This window comes from Dermacentor andersoni, chromosome 3 (assembly GCF_023375885.2).
Source record: "Dermacentor andersoni chromosome 3, qqDerAnde1_hic_scaffold, whole genome shotgun sequence".
In the NCBI taxonomy this organism is placed as follows: Eukaryota; Metazoa; Arthropoda; class Arachnida; order Ixodida; family Ixodidae; genus Dermacentor; species Dermacentor andersoni.
The window spans coordinates 204004329-204028769 of record NC_092816.1 but is presented as its reverse complement, the minus strand read 5'-3'; the positions used below and the strand labels follow the sequence as shown (position 1 = coordinate 204028769).

The 24441-nt window shown below is 46.0% G+C and overlaps 2 protein-coding genes across 2 annotated transcripts in view; one reads left to right on the top strand and one right to left on the bottom strand.

The window, feature by feature from the left end:
- l(3)80Fj (lethal (3) 80Fj) overlaps window positions 1-24441 on the bottom strand; it is a 378408-nt gene that overhangs the window by 208801 nt on the left and 145166 nt on the right. The window contains exons 23-24 of the mRNA XM_050172680.3: window positions 13055-13265; window positions 2754-3046 (exon numbers count right to left, since the gene is read on the bottom strand). Of these exons, the coding sequence (XP_050028637.2) occupies window positions 2754-3046; window positions 13055-13265 (504 nt within the window). The remainder of the gene's footprint in view (window positions 1-2753; window positions 3047-13054; window positions 13266-24441) is intronic.
- On the top strand, window positions 8008-8589 carry LOC140216308 (uncharacterized). Its single transcript, XM_072286689.1, has one exon. It carries the CDS (start codon window positions 8008-8010, stop codon window positions 8587-8589), a length of 582 nt encoding a protein of 193 aa, XP_072142790.1.

Genomic DNA, 24441 nt, shown 5'->3' with positions numbered 1-24441 from the left:
ATGTCATTTTCTGTGCCTGTGTGGCACAGGTACTATAAAGAAAACTGGTTAATTCATAACTCGTCAATTCAAAACTTAGGATAATTTGAAGTAGCCGCTGTGGTCCGTGCAACAATGTATTGAAAGCAGTATGTAACACATCCCGCGAATTCACACTGAAATGCGCACTGACACCGATAATTCAAACTTCGCGCCATCATGGAAGGGGCGAGTGCTAGTGTGCGGGAGCACGTTAGCAACGCTGGTGAGGCTGGCTTCGATGCGCGGGCCACGCCGTTTACACTTTTCATCTGCAGCCCTTTGTTTAGACCTGACTGGAGAAAAGTGTTTGCACCTGACCAGGTGTGGCCAACGCCTCTGTTGCAGGCCGCTTCTCTCCCTCTCTCAAGACCTTTAACATAAAATGCGGACGCGATGCTGAGCTATTTCTTTTTCTTTCTTTTTTCATGTGACATCTTGGAGGCTATGTTCTTGCTCTACGAGGTGTTCTGTCGAGAAGCAGCACCAAGTAATGTCTGAAACATAGCTGCCGTGACGTTTATCGGTGCTCGCAGTACAAAAAAACATAGCCTTTGACATTCGTGGCTATAACTCAAAGGAAAGCATTGCTGGGATACATGCTTGGAAGCTACCTGTACGCACAGCAGAACTCTGCAGTGTGCAGCCAGTGCAGCTACGAAAGTACAACGGAGAACAACGTCACAGAGGCTTGTGGTACATTCTGCAAGTGCATTTTAGAGCGCAGCTCCTAGTCCTGAGGTGAACGTCGGCGGCACAAAGGCACGTATATAGTCCAACATTGTCAGCACGTATCGCTTGAGGCCAGTCACGCTACGCCGCTTGTACTGCGTCAGCCGACATGACGTCCCCTCTAGACTTGGACGCACGCGCCATGGGCTGCTCTCTTCGGAGCATGCGTAGAATGATCCCCAACCCGCGCGCCGCTTTGACCATTTTAAACGGTTGTCTGCGACTATCGGCTAAGCAGCGTGGGCCCCTTTTATTGCGATAGCAATTATGTGGACACACCAGGTGCATTTCTGTTGGTGGCGTTGCCGTGAGGTTCCATATAAAGTTTAAGGGCGATAAAATCGTCGCTGCTCACCATATACTGTATGTGCGAGCAAAAACGTGCGAGGGTGAGCCAGTGAGCATGGTTCAATCTCAAGTGCACGAATGATGAAGGCGGGGCGGAAGCGCATCCTTTCCTGTTGCGCGCGAGGCACGGGGGTGAGACGAGAAGAGACGAGACAGGGGGGGGGGGGGGGGGGGGAACGTTCTTCTCTGGCGGTTCCCGCGTGCAGGCGCCTTATTTTGAAAGCGATCTGTGACGTGGCCAAAGTACGTGCTAATGTGGGCCTCACCTTGAAACCGATCTGGAATGCTTGCAGAGTGCGCATATTGCCGGTAGCTCTTTATGTGCTGTGCTTTCAATGTTTTGTGTGCATTGAAGCAAGAGATATAAGAAAGTCAACTCACTCGCTACTGCGGCCCTGATTCCACACTCCAGCGTTTTTCAGTGAGTTTCCACGGTCATTGAATGAGCTGTGTTCATGTTTACCTGTGCGTGCGTGACACTGTGATTGTTCATTTTGTTAGTAAGCGAATGTTTACAAGCTTATACGCTCGATAAAGCTACTGTCCTTCGCATAGCTATATACTAATTTGTTCTCGCAATTGCTTCTCCTTTTGGGTGAAAGTGCAACTTTTTTTTTTCCTCCACAGCATGCATTGTAAAGTCTGTTCAGTCGGCGCGACGATCGCGTGGATGGAGCAAGAGCCATCTTGAATCGGGCACGTCGGACTGCGTTGGCCGCATCTAGTTACGTTGACTTTGTCAGTGGCTTTGAACTATAAACGTTGTTGTTCACGTCAATGCAACATGGCGTGTGCGCGCCTGCGCTCACACTACGTCGGACTATATACGCACCTTAACCAAACAGTTTTTTTTCTCTGACCTTCATTAGTTCGAATTCTGTATAATTCGAATTTTTGTGGAATCCTGGTGGAATTGGAATTAACAAGCTTTTACTGTACACGGGCATGTTTGTATTATCGTCTATCACACTGCAATCGCCTCGGCTGAGATTGAACTCATGAGCTCAGCAGTGCAACGCCATAGCCGCTGGGCTACAGTGGTGGGTAAACAAATGCTATTTGCTCAGCAAATGTTAGAATGAACTTGTTGAAGGCAACACAAGCATTCTCAATCATTGCCCAATTGTTTACTTACAGAGCCTATTGATTGAAAATTCTTGCCTTTGTATATATTTCCTTTTTGTGCTCCCAGTGCTTTTAGATTCAATGAAATAGTAGGATATTGCGTATCTTTAATTAATTATGCTTTAAACCACAAGGCCCTCTTCATTTTAGTGTGCATAGTGCCTTTTTTAGTGAACTATAATGTTTTTAGTATATTATTTCTTGTACTGGTCTTCTTGCTACACAGTTTTACTTTGCATGAAAACTCTTATAGCTTTTTTCCTTGTTTAGACCCTTGTGTGATTATGACATGCTGTGAACTGCAGTGCCTACTATATTTATTACTTTGTACTGTGCTCTACGCTATCACGTTTTGCCCCTGAATTAGTCCTCTGCAGCAAGTTGCTGTTGCTTCTTTTTGTTATCGTTTCCCTACCATGTTTTGCTCTGACCGAGCAGCCTATATGATAACTGAATAAATAAAACTAAATAAATGAGCTCTGCTTCACCAAAACACCACTTTGATAGTGATACTATGAGAGCCAACTGACCAGGCTGAAGGGTTCGGTGCAACGCATGACAGAGTGTGCCGACAGCACCTGCAGGCATTGCGTGAGCAGGGTGTCATTGGTGTCGGGGCTGCTCAATAGCAGACGTAGCAGCGGAAATGCGAAGCAGAAGGCAGGGCTGGGCAGACGACGGGCGTTCGTCGGGGAGCAGGCCAGGTCGTGGAAGCAAGTGATCACCCGCGCCATGCACGAGTCCATGTCCTCCTCTGTCCACCGGGGGTCCAACTCGCAGCTGGGGTTCGCTAGCCGCAGTGTCAGGTAGCCTACTGACGAGGCTGAAAACCAGAGATGGCAGAGAGCAAACTGTGATCGCATTCAGTATTATCATTTTCAAATCAAAGCATTCTTTGCCGACCTTCCCACAGTTTGGCGGAGGTCTTTGATTTCTCGCTTGATGTCTTTGTGGACATAAAGTGAAACCTTTATATAATGAAGTCGGTAAAATCAGCACTTTGCATCATTGTATTGAAATTTTGCTATGAGGAAAGTTAACCGATATATTTACAGTTGCCGAGAGATTTTTCTTACACGGAAGATGTCACAAAATTTTCCAAATTATCGGGCGATTGGAAAACGCAGATCTGAATGAAAATGATTCACTTTATTGAATTTGAGAGCAGACGACGAAAAATGCGGTTTCATGCCATGTAAACGATATCTTCACGTCGGCGGTACGAAGCAAAGTCCCCTCTGCCCGAACGGCTGATAGTGTTCCTCACAGTGGGACGACACTATCATGAAAAATGCCAGCAGTGGGGAGCAATGCTTCCTTTGCCTTTCCCTTCAACGACTGTAACTCGAAACTATGCAACCTCCAGTACTAAACACGTAGGAAGAGGGCGCACATGATGCCATGCCATCTTGGCTTGCCCACTCTTTGCACACGCAGTAGATGACCTCTAAAACATAGGCACATGCGTTGCATATGCGGTCAGCCACGCTGACATGGCTGCGCTGGAAAAGGAGAAGCGCACCAACATGCCCCCACCCTTTCTCCTCTTTGTGCACCAGGTCGTGTTGCCATGCACTGGCTCCCCTGCCCCCTTTCCCATTGCTTGCGTGGGAAGACTGCACTCATGAAGCCACCATCCTTCTCATCTAACCCTAACAACACACAGCACATGGGGCGCGATAGGGTCTTGTCGCACTTGACTTTATGCAGAACATGACATTGCTCAGCTTCGGCAGTCAGTCTTGGTTGCATGCGATTTGAGAGGCGTGTTTGTGGGCAAGCGCTTGTAAATTCAACCATTCAATCATCTGCGTTCGCAGAAGTTTCCATTTATTGTCTCGGTATTCCTTCGCAGTGGCAGTGAAATTTCGTTCTATTGAAATAATCTATAAACACACTTCTTTATATTAAGGTTCTAAATACATGGTGTTCTACAAGCAATAAATTATAACAAGCTTAATACTTCATTTATTCGAGAATTTCATTATATTGAAGTTCCTTATATCGAGGCTTAACTATTTATAGGAAACTTATATGTGCTCCGAATTCAAGTGCCAACTAATGGGCTCATATAAATCCTGTACTAAGCACATCCTGCAGTAACGTAATAAAGTTTTCCAGTCCAGTCCTGACAAAGTAGTGCGAGTAAGTGCACCTCTGTTCTGTGAAAAAAAAAAAAAAAAGTTCCTGCGTGAAACCTCGACGCATAATGTTGGCTCATAGGCATGTCTAAAGCATGCCGACTTATCAATGAAAGAGCACATTATCTTCAGCGGCTTCTACGATTTCATTGACCTCCTATGATTTTGCCATTAGGTATGTGCCACTGAGTGTGTTCCGATTCTTGGCTAATCTACCAGAGTTCACATTTTGGAAACGATGTGAAGTAAAGCTTCTTATGCCTTCTTAAGGTTCGGCACGTGTGCTTGGTCTGTTTCCTGCTGAGTAATCTTGGAAGATGGTGCATAAGTAAACTGGGCCGATGCTGAAGACTGCATGATAAAAGGTGGGCTGATCCCCGAGACTTGTCTAATCCAAGGCCATGTGGATCACGTGGGCCATGGTGGACTTTTCCATGTCTTTATGATTTGTCTAGCAGGCATGTGACGACTAAGCTGCAAAATTTGTTGCAGAAGATTAGCAGTTGTAGATAATTTATTTGATCGCTTCACGAAAACTTCACTTTACATATTTTCCAAAATGCGCATTGGATCTGTATAATTTTTAGCCCTTAAAGACACCTTGCCAGGTATCACACAAGGTCATCACAATGGTCATCATTATAAAGAAAGAGAAAAAGAACAACAAACAGTGAAAAAAAAATAAAGGAAAACAGTAGTACTTGGTATACGTTCCAAATCTTCAGGTGTAAAGAGCCTACCGAAACACCAATTACGGTCACAATGTGCAAGGGATAACAACCCCCTGATTTTCTAGAATAGTATCTGGTCTCAACATTTTGCTTTGCCTTTAAATTCAGCTTTGATGTCCCAAGAAGCTCTTTGGTGTGCCTTCAGTAGTACCAATAAATGCATGCATACACATTCTTCTTAGAACAAAAATTTTTTTTAAAAATTAGATGGCAAGGAAATGAACTTGGCCAAAGTTTATTGAGGAATTTTACGACAGCCTTGTACGGCCATGAAGGAGAGACATCAGTCCTAGAAAACAAAAAAAATTGCAAAAAGCCTATTCATTTTTTTTTAGATTATGTTTCAGTAGCTGTAGGCACACTGATAATATTACTGGTGACTGCTAACCGCCCAGCAAGGTGAACATTTTAATATTTTTTGTTGTAGTATGAAATTAAAAATGACTTTAGTTTGTGTTTAAACCTTTATTGCCTTTTTACAAAACACTAATTTTGGCTCTCTGCAATTTTGTAAGGGCAACGTCTGGATCATCCAGGCATTGTATAATCATAATTTTTATTGCAGCATATAACTAAATGCTTAACTCACACAATGGTAAGAAGAGATTGTCAAATTTTGGTGATGGTCATGAGACCGGAAAAAATGTCTTAATTAAAAGAATGTTGTATTATCGAGAGTATCAAGAAAACCATAAATAAATGCTTGGTAGTATACCAATGCATCTTTATTTACTGAAGGAATCTGCAACCCTTGCTTCTATTCAGTACAAAAACTAGTGCAGAAGCTGCAATTGTTATCATTTCGTGGCCGATTAGTGCTCGCAGTGGCAAGGATTAGTGCTCGCAACTTACTTCGCAGTGTGGCCCGTTCAGATGTGGCGCGATGCCTATGTCTTCATTCAAGAAGACACGCCTTTAACTACCACGTGCACATCTTGATTATTTTTTTGCCAGTGAGGTGTCAAGCTTCTGCCGTGTTTGTAGTAACATTGCATGTGCATTCCACTTAGTCCAAACAATATTACTGGGGCGAGATCACGCAAGCATCTCGCTTTCTGAACGTTCGATTCTCCTCATATGTCACAGAGCAGGCAGCGTTTGAATTGCACTACGACCTTGCCGTGCTGACGAAAGCTGACAAAAGCGCAGGCCAGTGAATCACAAGCGCGCAATGAGTATTCAGAAAGAGAAACAATTGTGTGATCTCACCCCTGCTCCCCATAAGAGCTGCGGACAACGTCATGGTCACTATTGACATGTGTGCTTGTTTATCTTTCTTGGGTGACCACTTTTTCACAGGCTAACAAAAGTTACACATTATCACTCAGCGCAGGATGCACCTGCATGTATCGGAAGTTCCTCAAATGTTATCGATGGTTCAACCCGTTGTCTGTTGCCACCGAACCTTGTGCAATCTGATTGTACGCACACGTGAATGGTGTAGTACTTTATGGAAGACACACAGGCACCAGCGATTATTCTGAAACCTTCGATGACACGTGCATAAAAGCCGACGCACCTGCCCTGCAGAACAGATTTTCATGATCTCAGATTGTGTTCACTGCTATTGTTGTGCTTTGAGTGTAACTTGCTCTTACAGGCACACGTTCACCCATTAAAATATAAATTCGATCATTCACAGTTTTGCAACTGTTTTCTTCATTGTCACCACAATGCGCCACTATCGATGTAACCACGGATGGTGGCTATGCAGTTCTAAATGCATGCAGTCAACGACTGATTTTCTGGACGCCAGATTTTTTTAACATGACCAATAATTTGGATGTCTTCACGGCACAGTTACATACCATGTAGAGTCAATACCTAAGAATGTTTGAAATTTCAGACGCAAAAACCCTTAACCGTTCTATTTTCTGGGTTTTAGCCGTGACCGCAAGTCCAAAACGGCATTAATGGAAGCCACTACAGCCACCAGTTTTGATTACCTCACCGCTTCAAACCGGCACTCTCGCATGCATATACGCAGGCAGCCGTAGCTACCACAAACAGCAACACTAGGCCTAGCTGCTTCGTATTTGCTACCAAGCCTCTTCCTGTTCGGTGCCGTATTTTCCATTCAAAGAATTCACAGCTGTTTGCAATGGTGCCGATTCCGCCTTTGTAATCCTTGCCAATGGCTTCGAAGCTCAGAAAGCACAGTGCGTTGCATAAAACGGGTTCCTGAAAGTGAACTTCACCTCAATATAACAATGTTACGCAGCAAAGCATATGCAAAGTATAACGGTGAAGCATACCAAGAGTAGGAGGAGCAATTGTCACGGGACGCAGTCTGTATTCCATAACTACAGTCAAACCTCGATATATCGAACACGGATATATCGAATTATTGCGTATATGGAACACTTTCTATATCACGTGGAAAATCGCATGCATTTCTAATTTTTTATTTCGAACGGGGCCGGATGTAAAATGAATATATCGAACTCTGCCGCCCCAGACCAAGTGCGCTCTGTTGACAGGAGGCGAGCTTTCCCGCAGCACTCGAAACGTAGCGGCGTATGCACGCGGCGGCTTGGCATGGCCGTGGCTTGGCCAGGTTGGCTAGTTTGACAACATCAACAACACGTGCGTCTCGGTGCTGCCGTTTGTGCTACGCCAGTCATTGTTAGTGTGTGTGTGTGGCTTAGGCCTGTCGTGGTTGGTGTGATGGCTGCAAACGCGAAGAAGCGGACGACCCTGACATTCGCTGCGAAATTGGAAGTGATACAGCGCGTTGAAAATGCAGAAAAGAAATCGAGCGTCGCCGAAGCTTTCAACATCCCAAGGAGTAATTTGAGCACTCTGCTGAAAAATAAGAGTGACATAAAGGCCAAGACGGAACAGAACCAGCACTCAGGCGCGCAGAGGGTGTGCAAAGCTGCCTTTGAAGACGTCAAGAAGGCGCTGTACAAATGGTTTATCGACGTAAGGGCCCAGAATATTCCTTTATCGGGACCAATGCTACAGCAGAAGGCCAAGAACTTTGCGTTCATTCTCGGCACCGAGAAGTTCACTGCTTTCGGCATGCGGGTTTCGTGACCCGCATTGAAGAAGCTTCCGAGGAAGCAACCGAAGATTTGACGTTGTATGGCACAGAGGAAGAATGCCAGCTTGAAGAAACCTGGAGCCAGTTCGAGCGCTTTGTCGGTGTTGAGCCACACAGCATGTGCATTGAGGACTTCGTTGGCGGTGACGACAGCACCGGAACAGTGGCGGAGTTAACAGACGTGGAGATCACTGCAGAAGTGACTGCTGAGCGGCCAAACGAAGACGCTGCCGAGGCTGATCCAGCAAGCACTGATGTTGCCCCACTCCCGACTGCAACTGAGGCTGTAGCTGCTTTGGCCACTGTACGCCGCTACTGCGGCGCAATAGAAGGCACTGGACTGTCTCTTGTGGACCGTTTGGACTATGTTGAGGACACCGTGGTAAAACACGCGGTTGCCAATAAGAAGCAGGCTACGCTGCTTCAGTACTTTCAGCAAACTAAATAAATACTTTGTTTGAAGCTTCATGTGAGTATCTATTGTGCCACGATTGGTTCATTGATTGATTTGTGCTAGTTTTTTACGCGTTTTCTACGTGATATTGTATCTCGAATTCTGGCTATATCGAACTATTTTGCGATCACCGCGCTGTTCGATATATCGAGGTTCAACTGTATGCACGCCTGCACCTGCCATCTTCTGTCACAATACGAGCACCGATACGCCTAATAAGTGCACTGGCAAGCCTTCAGAGCTATTTCAGACATCACTATGGTGATTTGAGCACCTGGGAGCAGTAAAAAGCATGCATTCATTTTTTTGATGTTTTCGTGGCCCCTAAGGAGTCCAAGAAATCGGACGTTGACTGTAATTGGCCTACTATAAAAAATGGTAGCAATATGAAATCAGTAGAAAAATATTGAACGTTGTGCAGTTTCCTTAAATTTCGCAAAGGAGACTTTAACGAAGGCCTTGAAACCCACTTTCCTTTTAACATGACTAAGGAGTTTTTATTTGCTATGAAAAAATTGAAAAAAAAAAACTTGTCAAGGTGACAAAAAAATGCGGCAGCAGACACCTCACTATGACTTGAGAGGAATGCATTAGCACTGAATCATTATAGCAAGCACAATGTATTGCCACCGTCAAAACGAGTTATGTATGAGGCGTTTGCTGCAGTGGAATTACTCTTTCATACTTTTATAAGAACACTTGGCGCTACCTAGTGCCGCCACCACGAAACGTGCACACGGCCTCTGAAATGCATGTACAGCGGAGTGTGCGAATGCTGAAAAACCCGTCATGTGGCAACTGGGCTCCTTTCCTGCACTCCTTTCTGGACACACTGCACCACCCAGTGCAGCCGTGGAACAAGGAACAGCTTTAGTTGCAGGAATAAGGTGTGTTTCTAGAAGACGTATGGTTTTTGTAGCACATACTTTTGGGTCGTTAAACAAGGTGCAAGAATGATCTAGGGCCACACATCTCTACAGCTGAATCCAAAACATTAGAAAAAAGCAAAACAAAGCAGCCTAAGAGCACGCAGAAGACAAAAACAGATTTATTTACTAGGGGTGGGACTGTCCAAAGACATTTTTGAGCAATTTTTGGAGCAAGTGGCATTTTGCAACAGTGTGGAACAGATAAAATTGCATTTTGGAGCAGACTAAATTTCATTTTGGAGCAACTTAGAGCAGATAAAATTTCATTTATAAGAAGTTTAGAGCAGCCAACTTGAATTTTGGTGCAATAATGGAATATCGGAAGTACACTTCAAAACCCCGACGGAACACAGAATAAACTAACACGAGCGCTTTACTGCAACTGTCTTAAGTTTAGCAACCACAAAAAACATGTGTTCTGAAAGAGTGAGTTCAAAATTTCCAAAAGCAGCCCAAGATATGTTTCATAAATACATTTTTCTTTAATGGCTCGACAGTGTAGGTCAAGTGCCTGGGAATGTGCTTCACCAACAGATCGTATTGAGAAGCCAGAATTACGAACTACTATTGTTTACTGGGAGCCATTTGTACATAATAGAAATAGTTTCGCCTTGCCGCAAGCCAATCAGAATGCGGGGCGGTGGAAATGGGCTTTTCAGCTATGACATACTGGAATATGGAAGAGTGGGTCGAGCGGTAGCGCAGCACATGCTTTCCTGTAAAGCCGAAAACGTAGGTGGCATTACAATGAACTAGATTGGGAAGAATACATAATTCCTGCGCCGACGCTCATGATGATAGCAGAAAATTTTCTCAAATTATAGTCTAGCCCATGCAGTAACATAATTTCTGGGCAACCATATGTTGCCGCAGACCCAGAAAGCTGCAATCGACATAGGGCAGGCATAACTTAAAACTATTCAAGTCTGTTTTTATTCCAAATGCACCATTAGCCCCTCATGATAGGCCAAAATGGCTCAGGCCTCTCCCACACTCTTAGGCAAAGTTGCACCCTTTGGGGTGTATCTCTGCCACACAACAATAATCGTCATCTGCCTTGCTTGCGTTTCCTGTTGGTAATGCTGATAACGCGCGTGCCGTTCGTTACTGAAAAGTACCAGGCTCGCCGCGTTAAAGAAAGAAAATGTAGACAAGAAAGATGATGATTATTGTTGTGTGGCAAAAGGGTGTAGTTTTGCTTAAGAGTGCATATGGGCCCAAAAACAAATTGGAATAGTTTTACATTATACCGGTCCTGAGGACAGAGACGCCCACCCACTGAACCCGCTGCAGTGCGCGCCTCCCTAATGCAGGATTTTTTTGCATTCTACAAAATCAATGCTTTGGCGAGCACTTCATTTCCATAATGCTGTTAATGCTACAACTTTATATATAAGCAGACATACGATCACAAACAAATGAAATGTGAATAATAAATCACGAAGTAGAACACTTTTCTCAAGTAATAACTGACTAGCATGATCTCACGCCCCTCATTATCTGGTTGGCAAATGTGGCATAGGCCTCATACTAAGCTTGATGTGAAAATTATGTCGACATTACATATTGGTGAACGCACGTAGGAAAGAATGCGTTGTAGTTAGCCCTAACTTGTTTAACTACCCATCTAACTACATAATTTTTCATGATCTTTTTAGGTATGTGTCTATGAGGTTGTTTCACTCTACGCATGAAATAACACGAAGGCACTATCAGGATAAATTCAAATGCGAACCATTCAGCGACTACTAAAATGCTTTATTTCATTCCCAGTTTAGGTGAAATTGAGAACATTTATAACAGCGTCTTAATTCAGATTTTGAAACAAAACAGGGCACTCTCTACGCTTAGGAACTAGCTACCAGCTGCATGCGTGTTTATGCACCTAAAGCTCAAATCGTCACAGGTACGATTGAAATGGCTCTGGAGGCCTGTCAGTACACTTCTTAGGCATATCGTAGTTCGTAGAGTATGTTGACAGGAGATGGCGGGTGCCTGTGTGTATAATTAAGGAATACGTACCGTGTCCATTCACGGTTGCTCCTTTACTCTTGCTATGCTTCACCGCAAAACTTGCACATGCTTGACCGCGTAACACTCCTATATTGCAGCGAAGCTGACTTTCAAGAAATTGGCACGATGCAACCTAGCATTTTTTCTGTGCTTCAAAGCCATCAATCAGGACTACAGAGGTGGATTCGGCTCAATTGCCAACAGCGTCAAATTTTTGCAATAAAAATTATGGCACCGAACAACGAGAAACGTGGCAATGAATGTCTGAAGCAGCTAGGCCTAGCGTTCCCGCAGGGGTGTCTGCCAGCGAATTGGTATGCAAGAGTGCTGCTTCGAGGCTGTGATATAATCAAAATGGCAGTGGCTTCGATTATTGCTGTTTCAAACCTGGAGTCACAGCAAAAAAGTCAGGAAAATCAGACGGCGAAAAGTTTTGCGACAGAAATTCCAGACATCCTCAAACACTGACTCTATAGCGTACGCAAAGGTGCCTGAATTATTGTGCAGGCCCCCCCCCCCCCAAAAAAGTCGCTGTCATTACAAACTGTCCTTACACATCAAAGGTGTTCATTACGGCATACATTTATATTCACGCGAACAGTACTAGACCAAAACCAGAGGCCACAGCGGCAACAAGATAATGAAGCACTGGGCTAGAGTGAAAAACAGTTAAAAAAGGTTCTAGTTTGCTCAGAGTGTCCTCAGTCTACTTTTCGTTGTTTTAACACTCGGCCCACTCAACAGTATTCTAGTACCCTCTAAATACAGCCACCCTGGCCGTACTGACAGCAACGATGACAGTCATGAGTGGTTGCATGTGTGCTGGCCACTCCGAAAGTCTAGTGTCGAAAGTCGAAAGTCCACTGTTATAAGCGAAAAAAATTACATTAAACTGTGTGGCCGGCGTCATAGCATGGTGCGCAGAATGTGAACGGCTGTACTCTTTTCGGAGAATGAATCCGCTCGCTGTTAGTGGCCACTGCTGGAGCACACAGGCCGAAGCCGTTCTGGCACAGCGTGACGCAATTTCGGTCAATTTTCTGTTTGACACAGGAACTGTAACATAGGTCAATAAACAAAGACACCTAGGACAAGAGGGAGGAAATTACTTGTACTTACTAACTGAATTAAAGAAATTATAAATTAATGGAAATGAAAGTGGATGGAAAAACAACTTGCCGCAGGTGGGGAATGACCCCACGTCTTTGCATTACGCGTGCGTAAAGAGGTTCGTTGAAGAGTGCACATATGTACACATTGGCACATAATCAGTGACCCATGTTGACCCGGTAGTTGGTTTTGAACCCTGTTGCCTTATCACAGCAGCCGATGAGCTACCCATTCGACCATATACTACCCAGTGAATCAGGTAGGTAGAAAAACAGTTCGACACACACACACGCACGCACACACACACACAAACACACAAAGACCACAGAAAGTGCGTGAAATACCCTAAGGATGCAAACGGATTAAAAATTGCTAGAATACCAACCCACAGCTAGGAGGGGACTCACCAAAGTGGGCCAAATCCGGTGCAAAGAGGACATCCTTGAGGCGCATGTAGGCTGGCACCACAATGGGTGCTGCTAGGCGACTGCTGAACAGGGCTGTCAGGGCCTGCACCAGCTGCGGGTACAGGGGTGCCCCGTACAGGCACACCGAGGACGCAGGTGCCGCAATCACCGATTCCAGCATCAACATGGCATGCTCCAGTGAGCCTGCTAGCTGCATTGCAAAAAGCACCAGAAGAAAAGGAGTGAATGAAGAGTAGTGCGCAGCTAGTTATAGAACCGGAATGGTAAATTTTTTTTTTTCACTCCAGAAAGAAAGGTATATGCTGTGGCCGGGGTATCAAACAGAAACTAAATTAAAAACAGAAAAGAACATTTCCGCGTGAATGAGTACTGAAGAAGTATATAAAGGTTTTTACTTCAGAATAAAGACAAACAAGAAACATGGTTCTTGGTTCAGGCTGGCCACCCTCTTTGCACCTTTTGCTCCTTATACAGTGAAATCTTGATATAACGAACTTCAGTGGACCATGGTAAATTATCCGTTATTCTGAAAGATTTTCGTAGTGAAAGCCTTAAAATTAACCGTTACGCCCATCAACCTATCAGTTCATAAGTTGTCACCATATAAGCAATCCACGAAAATGTCACTTTGGCTCTCAGCACGTGCTGTTGCTATTTTAAGTAGGTTCGACCGCCATGCACCACACTAGCACTGTATAATAAGGGTGACGTGCACAAAACAGATGCTGACACCGAGAAAACTACCAACAAAAATGTAGCTCCATGTCGCCTCCAACGTTTTCTTGCTTTTTGTTTCGTTTTCAAATTTTTTTCCACGGACAGTGCAAATGTATCGCTTCAGACAGACACCTCGCGAGTAAAGAGATTACATTTCACCACGCGCGTAGCTAGTTCAGCCGCAGAAAGAAGCGCGAAAGAAAGAGGCATGCGCAGAAAGAAGGAAGAGACACAACATCCCCTCTCTGTGCCTAGTCGTCTGCTAGCCCAATGTTTCAGCTGCCGTGAAGGATACATGGAGGTCCAAGAATACACACATTTCAGTATATTAGTTTGTAGTACTGACGCGTTAACATCACAGCGAAACTGAATAGCAATCGCTATCCTGAAAAGTTCAGTATTCTGAAGTTCATAGTACTGAAATATTTTTACATTGAAACTATAAGAAGTCAGCAGGGGATTTCTGAAAAGTTCGTTGATGTGGTGTTTGCAGTAAGTAGGTTTTCACTGTATTGCCTGCACTAGTGGCTCAACCATGATACCACAAGAGGCAACTACAGGCACGCTATTCTCAAGCGACACGATGGGTGGACCCTGTTGTACTGTCACGCTTGCAGTGTGGGGCAACCACGTGGATGCAACATTGTGAAAAGTAGCAGGAGCAATTTCCCATTGCTGTCTGATTAAGTACAGTCATATGTCTGTATAAAGCCATGAGTTGCACTACCTCACGCTCCCAAGGGCCAGGTAGCTTGTACAAATACACAAACACCCAAAAAACTCGACAAGAAGATTTCCACCACAGTGCCCATGCAGTTGAGTTCTGTTAACTCTTTCCCTACCGTGTGGACAATGGCAATTTCTTGTAGGTTACACAAGATTTCTCTCATTTTTTTTTCTGAAGAAACTATTACACTCAAAATTTTATGCAATACATGAAAGCAAAGCAGAATGAATCCGTTTTTCAGGCATCCCTTTATTAATGAGTTTTATGTAGGTGGGTGTGAATATTTGAAAAGTTCGATTATGTTTTTAATATTTGTATTCCATTCAAAACATAGATATTCAAAAATGTACGGATATTCGGTTGGACACGAATATGCGAATCACATTGAATATATTATATTGCTGCCTGTGCAGGAGCAAACACGACTCTTACCATTTGCTTCTATCTAATCTATGAATATTGGGGCGATATTGTACTTAATTTTGCGATGATTTCGTGCTGCTAGCGAAATTTTGCTTGCAAAGCACACTTGTCCACCACACGTCCGAACTTTGTGGGAAAGCAAGTCTCTCAATAGCAAGGAGCACAAGTTTGAAGGACAGGGCGGGTGCTTTCTTTTCATTTTTTTTTTCTTTTTGCAATGCCACTCTTCAGTCTGAGCTTATTGCTTGACAGCAAGTGCACTGAGTGACAACTGGCACAGGATTAAACGCTGCCAGGTGGGCATTTGGTGGGCATTTGCTGTGGTATAATAAGGCACACGCTGCCACGGACGGTTAGTAGGAATTACTAAATTTTCCAAGTCAACATGGACCAAATAAACAATGTTTTAGTATAATGGCTTACTAGTCTAGTTTTTAAAACATTAACAACTTAATTACAATGTTCCAAAATAACAAATGAGCCCAAGTTGCTAATAAATGAATGTGCACATCATTATTCAAGATTCAATTCGATATTCAAAGCTTAAATATTCGTACTCGATTTGTATTAAAAAATTTTGATATTCGCACACCCTTAGTTTTGTTCCATGAGACAAATATAAATTGCCAAAAGAAAGATTGTTGAATAAAATTAAAGTAAATTTGCAAGATACGCTTATATCTAAAAAGAAAAAAATGCTAGAATTATTTTGAAAAACAGTGAAACCTCGTTAAACCGTAGTTGGCCGGAGTTCAGAAAAAAGTACGTACTAAATGGATGTACTGCTTAAACGAAATAGCATGAGATCGCCCACTTACCTGTCAAATACGGAACTAGGTGAGAGTGTGATGAAGGGGGAAAAAACATGCAGTATTTATTTACTTTACGTGACAAACGTGTTATTTTCGTTTGATGCCGTGGCGGCCTAGCAGTGATGACAGCGGCCTCAAACTTGCTGAAGCTGTAAGCCAGCTTTTCAGCCAGCCCCCTCTTCTCGGCAAACACTCGCATGGCAGATTCCTCATTGGCGTTACATATTCTCCGTGCACAGGCGCGGTAGTGTTTCAGAAGTCGCGGGGCACCTTTTCATTGCAGGGTGCTGTCCTCGTCGCGACGATTGCATTTATGAGGCTGATGTAACGTGCAGCTTCTGCCACTGTCAGGCCTGAGTCGCCCCCTGTCGCTTTCCGTGTCGTCCTTATCACTGTCGCTAGGTGACACTTCGGCAAAAACAGAGGCAACGATGGCGGAAAGTCGAACCTCGTAGCCGACATCTCTTTACGGTCGCCGCAGCGCTGCAGAGCAACTTCTTCGCATTCCAAATGCCACACACCGTAGTCAACAGTAGACCCATGTCACGTGCCAGCGCCGACTTTTCGCGTCGCATTCGATAGCATGAACGATGCCATATTTTTCTTCTAAGCTAAGCACCCGGTGTCTTTTATATCCGAGTTTCGGCATGACGCGAGTTCTTGCTTGCATGATGCCACAACACTCTCTGGAACGGCGCTGAAATAATGTTGATGTTGATCTCGCACAGGGCGCTTGGAGGCCGTTGTGCAGATTTCCGAGGCTTGTTGTTCTGCCGGGCCGCCCGACGGAGACGACGCACCGCCGTGTTTGCGCGACGAAAAGTGGAAACACTACGTGTTAACTGATACGTATGCAATAAGCTGGTACGGTTTATGCGGATACAAAACACATTATGTTCAATGGCCGCTGAGTCGGGGATTTGACTTTACTACGTTTAAAACGAAACTACTGTTTAAGCAAGTACAGTTTAACGAAGCTTTACTGTAGTGTACAGGTCTGGCCGCAAGCACTCCGACGCAGATGCCCTTTCTCACTTTCCATTACCCCCATGATACAGCATCTCTCTCGGCACAGTACAGCACTATCTCAGTGCTCAACGTCGTGTCCATTCATTCGGAGCAACGGAAGGTTCTGCGGATTGTTGCTCTGCTCGACCTTTTGTCGGATTCTACCACCATCACGCCCTCCCGCGTGCTCCGCTGTGAATCTTCTCATTTTACCATGCGAGACAACCTGCTCTAAAGCCGCAACTACATACCGGATGGTCGCAAGTGGCTTCTTGTCATACCTAGTCACATGCGCTCTGACATCTGCGCTGCTTTTCATGCCGACTCACAGAGTGCTCATGCAGGCGTATGAAAAACGTACGCAAGGTTGCGCCAACGCTTCTACTGGTGCAGTATGTACAGCTTTGCCCTGAAGTATATCTGTGCTTGCAAAGCCTGCCAAGAATGAAAAGTTCCGCTGCAACGCTCGACTGGCGCTCTTCAGCCCTTACCTTGCCCTGCGCGGCATTTCACTCGTGTCAGCATCGACCTTTACGACCCACTCCCGTGCACTACGTTTGGAAACTGATGGAGAATCGTTGATGTTGACCATCTTGCCCGATATGCTGAGACAGCTGCCCTTCCTGCCGCTACAGCACGCGAGGCTGCTTTCTTCATCCGGCACAATTTTGCGCTTCGACATGGCGCTCCTCAAGAACTCCTCAGTGACAGCGGGCATGTTTTTCTTTCCCAAGAGGTTGAAGCTCTGTTTGCCGAGTGCACGTCATCCACCGCACATCTACCTTGTACCATCCTCGGACTGAAGGATTAACTGAGCTCTTTCATTCGCACTCTTGGCGACATGCTCAATACATACGTTGCGTCGAATTACTCCAACTGGGTCATGGTTCTCCCGTCTGTAACCTACGCTTACAATACCACGACTCAAGCGACTACAACATTTTCGCTGTTCTTCTTGTTGTAAGCACGAAAACACTTGTGCATGCTCGATACAGTATATTAAGGCGGAAGCCTTTAATGGCTTACTGTCAAGGTCATCTGCCGTTAGCAGAAACTGTCACAGCTTTCCGGCCTCCTGGTTGGTCTCCTCTGTGTTGTGACGTCACTGTCGCTAGGCACAGGTGTGTGCCTCCTGATTGGCTCGCATGCGTGACGTCACTGTCATCAAGTGCGGGTGTTGGGGTGGTTCGGCACTGTGCGGGATGACTCATCACATCAGCATGCATGGCAGTTGTGTGTTCGACGGTGCACCGTGAGCCCGTGACGTCACTGTCGTCAGGTGCTTGTGTTGGCCTCCCGATTGGGCGCTGTGTGGCCCGACGTCACTGTCGCAAGGCACGCGTGGCGACCGTCTGCTTGGGTGTGGTGTGGTGGCAGCAGTGGCAGCAGTTTACTTTGCAGTATCGTGTGGGAAGGATGCCTCGTCTTGCCAAACCAGTGTCTCCCAACACGCGACGTGCGGCAGCCGCTAAACGCAGGCGGCGCTCATGAGAAGCTGAGTATATACGTCGCATGTATCAGGGCGGCGAGGCGTGTCCGACACCACAGAGTCCAGGGACGCGACGGGCCAACACAACAGAGGCAATGCGTTTGAAGTGACTCGCTGCATCTCTGGGTACCAAGGCAAATGAAGCTCGGAAGTGCCGTGACCGTCATCTCGCCGTGGCAAGCCGAGCAAGTACAAGTCAATCAAGCGAAGTGGATGACGAGGATGGCCAACAACACCCCGACACCGCTATGGAAGACGCGTCTCCTCCTGATCCACAAACGGTGCTGCAACAGTTCCAGGCAGTCACAAACTACTTTAACAGACACTTCGTCCAGAACGATCTTGCAGGCATTTATTAAACAAACAAACATTCACATAACAGTGTACGAGTTGTGTGCCTCCGTGGTGTTTCCGACGCAACAAATCGTCATTGGCAATGGTGTCAGGCTTCCGCCGTTTCACACTTTAGTCTCAACAAAGTGTCTTCCGTTTTTGCCATACCAACTCGACGCTTCCGAATTTAGGCCGATATCAGAAGTAGCCAAGTACGCTGAAGAATGTCGCCAAATTGCCATTGCCTTCACAATGGAGAGTCAAGCTCACCAGCGGAATCAGCATGACAACGACCTGAGCACTACGACTTTCCGTGTCGGCTTCCTCATTTGGTTATGGATTCTGCCTCACGTTCCCGGTCTTTCATGTAAGCTGATGGCTTAAAGGGACACTAAAGGTTAATATTAAGTCAGCGTGGACTGTTGAAATACCATCCCAGAAACCTCGAAACGCTTGTTTCATGCGAAGAAGAGACTTATTTTAAGAGAAAATGCATTCTGAAGTGTCCGCGTACCTCTAGCGCAGTTCAAATCACCCGCCCTCCGATTGAGGAGTATTGACGTCATGGTCTCATAGTGACATTGCGCCGTCGGTGAGTAAAATGGCTCCCGCAGACGGTGCTACGGCTTTTCTGCACAAAACGCAAAGGCGCGGCCAGAAACAGAGCCAAGACAGAGCCAACAGCAGCGCGAAAGTGGAACTATGGTGGCTAGCGGAAGGGAAAGCGCACAACGATAAGCTGGTTGTTTATTTTATGACGCCAACTTCGACGCTCATTGCAATGGATGACCCCGACAACAACACATTAGTTCGCGATGCTGGGCTTGAGTTCAGCGATTTAAGCACTGATGAACGTGACCTGCTGTTGAGGGCTCGCGCTGCCGCCGTCGCTGCGTACTACTACGGTGACGGCCTTGCTTTGAAAGGCACTTCACGCGACTTCAGTAAGTCAACGTTGAACTCGTAATCCTTTGGACGAAAGTGCAGCGAGCACACTACGTGATTTTTCGGCTCTTTGCCAGCGCACTGTGGCAGAGGCATGGCACTTAACCACTTCGAACGGAGAGGTTCACTCGTTGGCACACAGTGATAAGTAACGTTGGATTCGCCGCTGCAACTGCCCTTGGCCAAGTTCCGCGGATCGTTCGCGCATCCCACGACATTACATGGACGTGGCATTCTCGCTGCTTGTTCCAAATGCAAGTTTCACGAGCCAGCAGGACCACCGCAGCACGACGCGATAAAGAAGCTACTGAAACTCCAAAGCGCGCGCGGCGCAAAGTCGAGCGCGTAGAGTCGAGCGAAAACGAAACCTTTGGACCACCCACACTACTGAAGGGTAACGTCAAAAATGTTATCTTTTTCTGAGAATCGAATAGAAGTAGACAAGTAGCATTTTCTTCCGTTTTATAATCTAATGAAATGATTTTTAAGGCGAGTAGTTGAGTACTAGTGACATAAATTATGATGAGCAGTGCTTTCGTCATCGGGCTAGTACCGGAACGTCGCTGGGGGTCTCAAATCGTGTCGTGCATTTACCTCAATTTCTCGGTTACTAAAGCTCTGCTCGCGATTATATTGACGCCTTAGACTTTCTAGAACATTGCTTTATCACTTTAACTTGACTTTCTGGTAACCTTTAGTGTCCCTTTAATACCACGGACCCTATCAGAACGTCGCCTGTACATCTGCTGCAAACTATGTGGCCAAACCTCTGACTCCATCCGACGATCTGCGGTGTCACGGTTGTGAGACAGTGCGCGTCAACCGGCCTAAACTGTATTAAGATCCCCTTATCATGTCGTCACCGTGAGTCGCCAGGATGGCTACTCCTTTCTCGTTGGGCCATTGTAAGGATGAAACTAGCACAAGTATTACTGCGGCCACATGGTTCCTGAAGTGAGAAAGACGGCGACCAAAGGGTTGGTGTCGCTGTTCCTGCTCACTGGAATTGCTCGGCTGCTCTCTGTGCTAGATCCGACGTGACTGCGATTCCCACTAACAGTCAATAAACCTCGTAGTGTCACGATTAATTTCACCTATGCTTTTTTTTGTCAATTCTCCCTTGGCTTCCCATGGTTGTGCCAAGCATGTGGAGATGGGTTTGCACAAGGCTCAACGTACGAGTGACGGTCAGAAAATGGCACGACCCTCCTCCACTTCAGGTTCGTCAGCTCTCTGACATGGCGCAGATAAGGCTCCAGAGTCAGATTGCCAACAAACACAGCTTTAATGACCCAAGATTATTAAACAGAGTGTGACAGTCATGCCACTTACGAGCAAAGACTGATCGCAAGACTGATCGAGTATGTGTGGCCACTCCACTAGGGCTAACCGAGTAGCAGTCGGTGAAGTACGAGAATGACACATCACGGGAGCAAAGGTCCCATGCAACCAAGTCACTGCAGGCCTGTGAGCACCTGCCACGGCGAAGAAGCGCTCAGCGGAGCGCTTAGTTGGAGAGGGTACTCGGGGGCCGCCACTCGGGAGGCCAATCATGGTGCGTCCTAGTGACGTTTGCTCGTGCAGTGACTCAACCGCGAGAGGAAGAAGTACAGTCTGCGCGGGAAATTATTGTATGTAGGCATGTAATGACTGCACTTGTAAAAAAGCCGCACTCAGAAAATTGTGAAAAGGATGCCCCCACAAAACTATATGAAGATTGCTCGTATACAAGCTGCAGTCTGGATTTTAAAAAATGTGGCAGTGTTATCTGTGCTGTGGTGCGAGAAATCCGAAGCTTTTTTTTCTTTCATTTTTTAATTGGTGGCAAAACAAGGCAGCCGTGCAGAGTTTTCAGTGCCTCCAGATAGCAAAAGCAGTCTCAGAGATGCTGCTGTCGCAGCGAGTACCGTAGTTCAATAAAAGCAAGTACTACCACCGAAAATATTTATGAAAAAAAGAAATATCTTTTTCTACGTGTAATGACCGCACCCCTGATTTTAACCCCAAATCTCGGAAAACAACCTGCGGCCATTGCACGAGTATATACCGCAGCTTTAACGCGCTAGCCGTGTCCGCCACATTGCTGTTACAGCAGCAGTTCCCGGAGATCGAGCTAAGCACGATGCGCAAGCTGGGGGATGAGGCGCGGTAAGGCACCCGAATCCCCATAAACCAAAATAGAGATTCTCGGTTTCCCTTTTTCTCGTTCAATATATTATGTGTATATTAAAGTAACAAGTCACACCACATGAAAGAGATACAGTCAAACCCATTTATTAGGAAACTGTATAGATTTGTGAAAAGCCGTTGTATAAGTAGTTAGTTATATGTGAGCCCGCCCTGTAAAAGGTGCAAAAATTGATGACACTGAAGCTGGCATCGACAATTATGATTCGGCACCCAGGGTGTCTACCAAGTTGACATTTCCAAATTCCCAGAGTTTTCCAGGTTTTTCCTGAGTGCCTTTGCAAAATTCCCTGTGACACAGAACTTCGTCTTATGTCAAGATGGGTTGACATCATGTTGCACGATGCTGCCACTCTCTAGTAAGCATGTTAAAAATAAAAAAAACTACTTAATACAGTTTGAGTAGTAAGGACTAGTGTTTATTTTATTCAAAAAGAAAACAGAAGGGCGGCGCGCATCTCCGCGTCAGCAAACAGTTTGTTTTTTGAGCTACCAATTCAGCTACCGCGGTAGCTGAATTAGTAGAGCATTGCACACGCATGCCTGCCAACCTGGCGAGATCAAAAATCGGGAGACTTTTTATTCACGCCAACCAGGGTGGGGGGGTTGCTCAAACTTTCAGGCAGTGTTCGATGAGTCCTTTTGCAGGACCTTGCAGTAGCAGACCTTGCTCACTTCAAAAATTTGTCGGAGTAGCTTTGCTCAAAACATGGTCCTGACTGACAGCCCTTCACTAGCAGCACGTGTTGGAGGGTTGTGTTGCACATTGATGAGCGAAACTCAGACCTAGTTTTCCGCGCCGTGCTAAAGACCCTCTCACACTCTGCGTTGCTATATGGTATCGCGAGTAAATCCAGCATCACCTTAAGGGGGGACATGGGTTGTGGAGATTATTACCTGCATCTTATGGCCAAATCTGATGAAAATATACAAGCTTACTTAGTTTTTCGTGCTGATTTCAAATATGCAATATTCTTTCTTGTAGGTTCATTAGTTCAGGAGATTGACGGTGCTGCCACTCAATTGTTTCCGGAGACAATGGAAAAAAAACTGCTCAGCAGAAAGTGAATATTATTGCATAGCTAGATACTATAATGTGCAATAACTGCAATGCTGCAAAAAGTTTTCAAATGAAATTTTAATTAGCCATTCTGCAGGTGATCAAAATTCTTTCCTTGACCTAAGGCTACCACACCAAAAGAAAATTCATAAAATGGAAATATACATACGCACAAATTTGAAATTCTGCTCTCAGCACTTTGTAATATGTAGATTAGGCTTTCTGCTAAAGAAAGAATTAGTGCTCTAGCTGTTCTAGATCATGAGATATCACTTCGCCAGTCTAGTGAAGTGACCCAAAAACATGTTTAAAAAAAAGTGAGAAAACGTGCAAAACCCTACTTTATTTACAAATTTACAGCTGTAACAGCTCAGTAGGCACCAGGCATGTAGTCCTGCTGACTCCCAGCCCCGGTGTGCCACTTTTTGAGGGACTGGCGCAAATTTTCTGATGTTTTGCATTTTTTGGCTGATGCTGTCATTTGACGCCTATCTTTCTCGGCCATGAGGGTGCGACTTTGCTCGCTCGGATTTAGACATAGTTTTTTCATTATGTTCTTTGAGGCCCTTGCCCTTGCACACAACGATGTTCCCAGTATGACCCACGTTCAGTTCGGCGTAAAGTTCGCGAACCGACCGCGCGCAGTCGCTCGTCAGATTACGCGCCGCGCGATCGGCCGCTGGCGTCAACTTCGCCTTCACGTAGCTCTGGCACGTTTTCGTGTGAAGAGCCCGACGGCTGATGCCCATCAACGAGACAAACGTCATTGAGCGCGGTCTGTCGGTTCTCCGTTGCCTGCATGGCACGCGTAGCCAAACCGTTCACAGCAAAGGGTTTCATTCGTTCAGCACTGTGAACGCGCGGCGAGCTCCACACCGACGCAATCTCTCCACAATTTGCGCACATAAAACGCAGCTTCACAGCGAGTCCGTATTCCCGCTCGTCTCGGACGATTTATAAGGCACTACTGCAGATGTTGCAGTTCGCAAATGTTAATAAAGTGTTCACGGCACTCAAATCCACAATCGTAAACGTCGTCCCATCAGGCGGGCGAAGTGCATCGTCGGTACTGCCACCCACTCGCGTTTCCTCTCCGTCGCTGGAGCGGAATACAACTCCGATAGCTTTGCTTTGGCTTTCGCTTCCTCCTCCTCCCGCTTGGAGGGTTGCCGGTAGATCGTATCTTGCCGTACGCGAGCGCTGGGTCGAAGGGTCAACGGCAGGCGGACTTGTCACAGTATCCGCAGCAGCCGATGCGGTCGTTAGGCCTGCCGTTGCTGCATCGACGATTTCGGCATCGGTCGCTGAGGTTGTGGCGTCCTGAGCGTTTCCTGAGCGTTTCGCAGTGTTGAGCAGCGTGTTTGAAGTTTTCGATGAGTGTCCGTCCCACTTTTTGCGCACCAAACTTGTGCCGCGTTCGAAATTTGCATTCCGTTTCAGATATCGCGTTGACACTGGGGCAAGATGGCGCACCTCAGTACGCGGCTCCAAGCGCGGAGCAGACGATGGCCATGCAGTTCCGCCAATCGGGAGGCAAGCTCAAGTCACGTGCACCGAGTGACGAATAGGAGGGCGTTCTAGTAGCTTTCTTTGCCGCGCATTTTATAAGTGGCCAATGGCTGAATGGGGCCCGTTCTGGCGGGAATTTGAAGGGAAAAGTCGCCT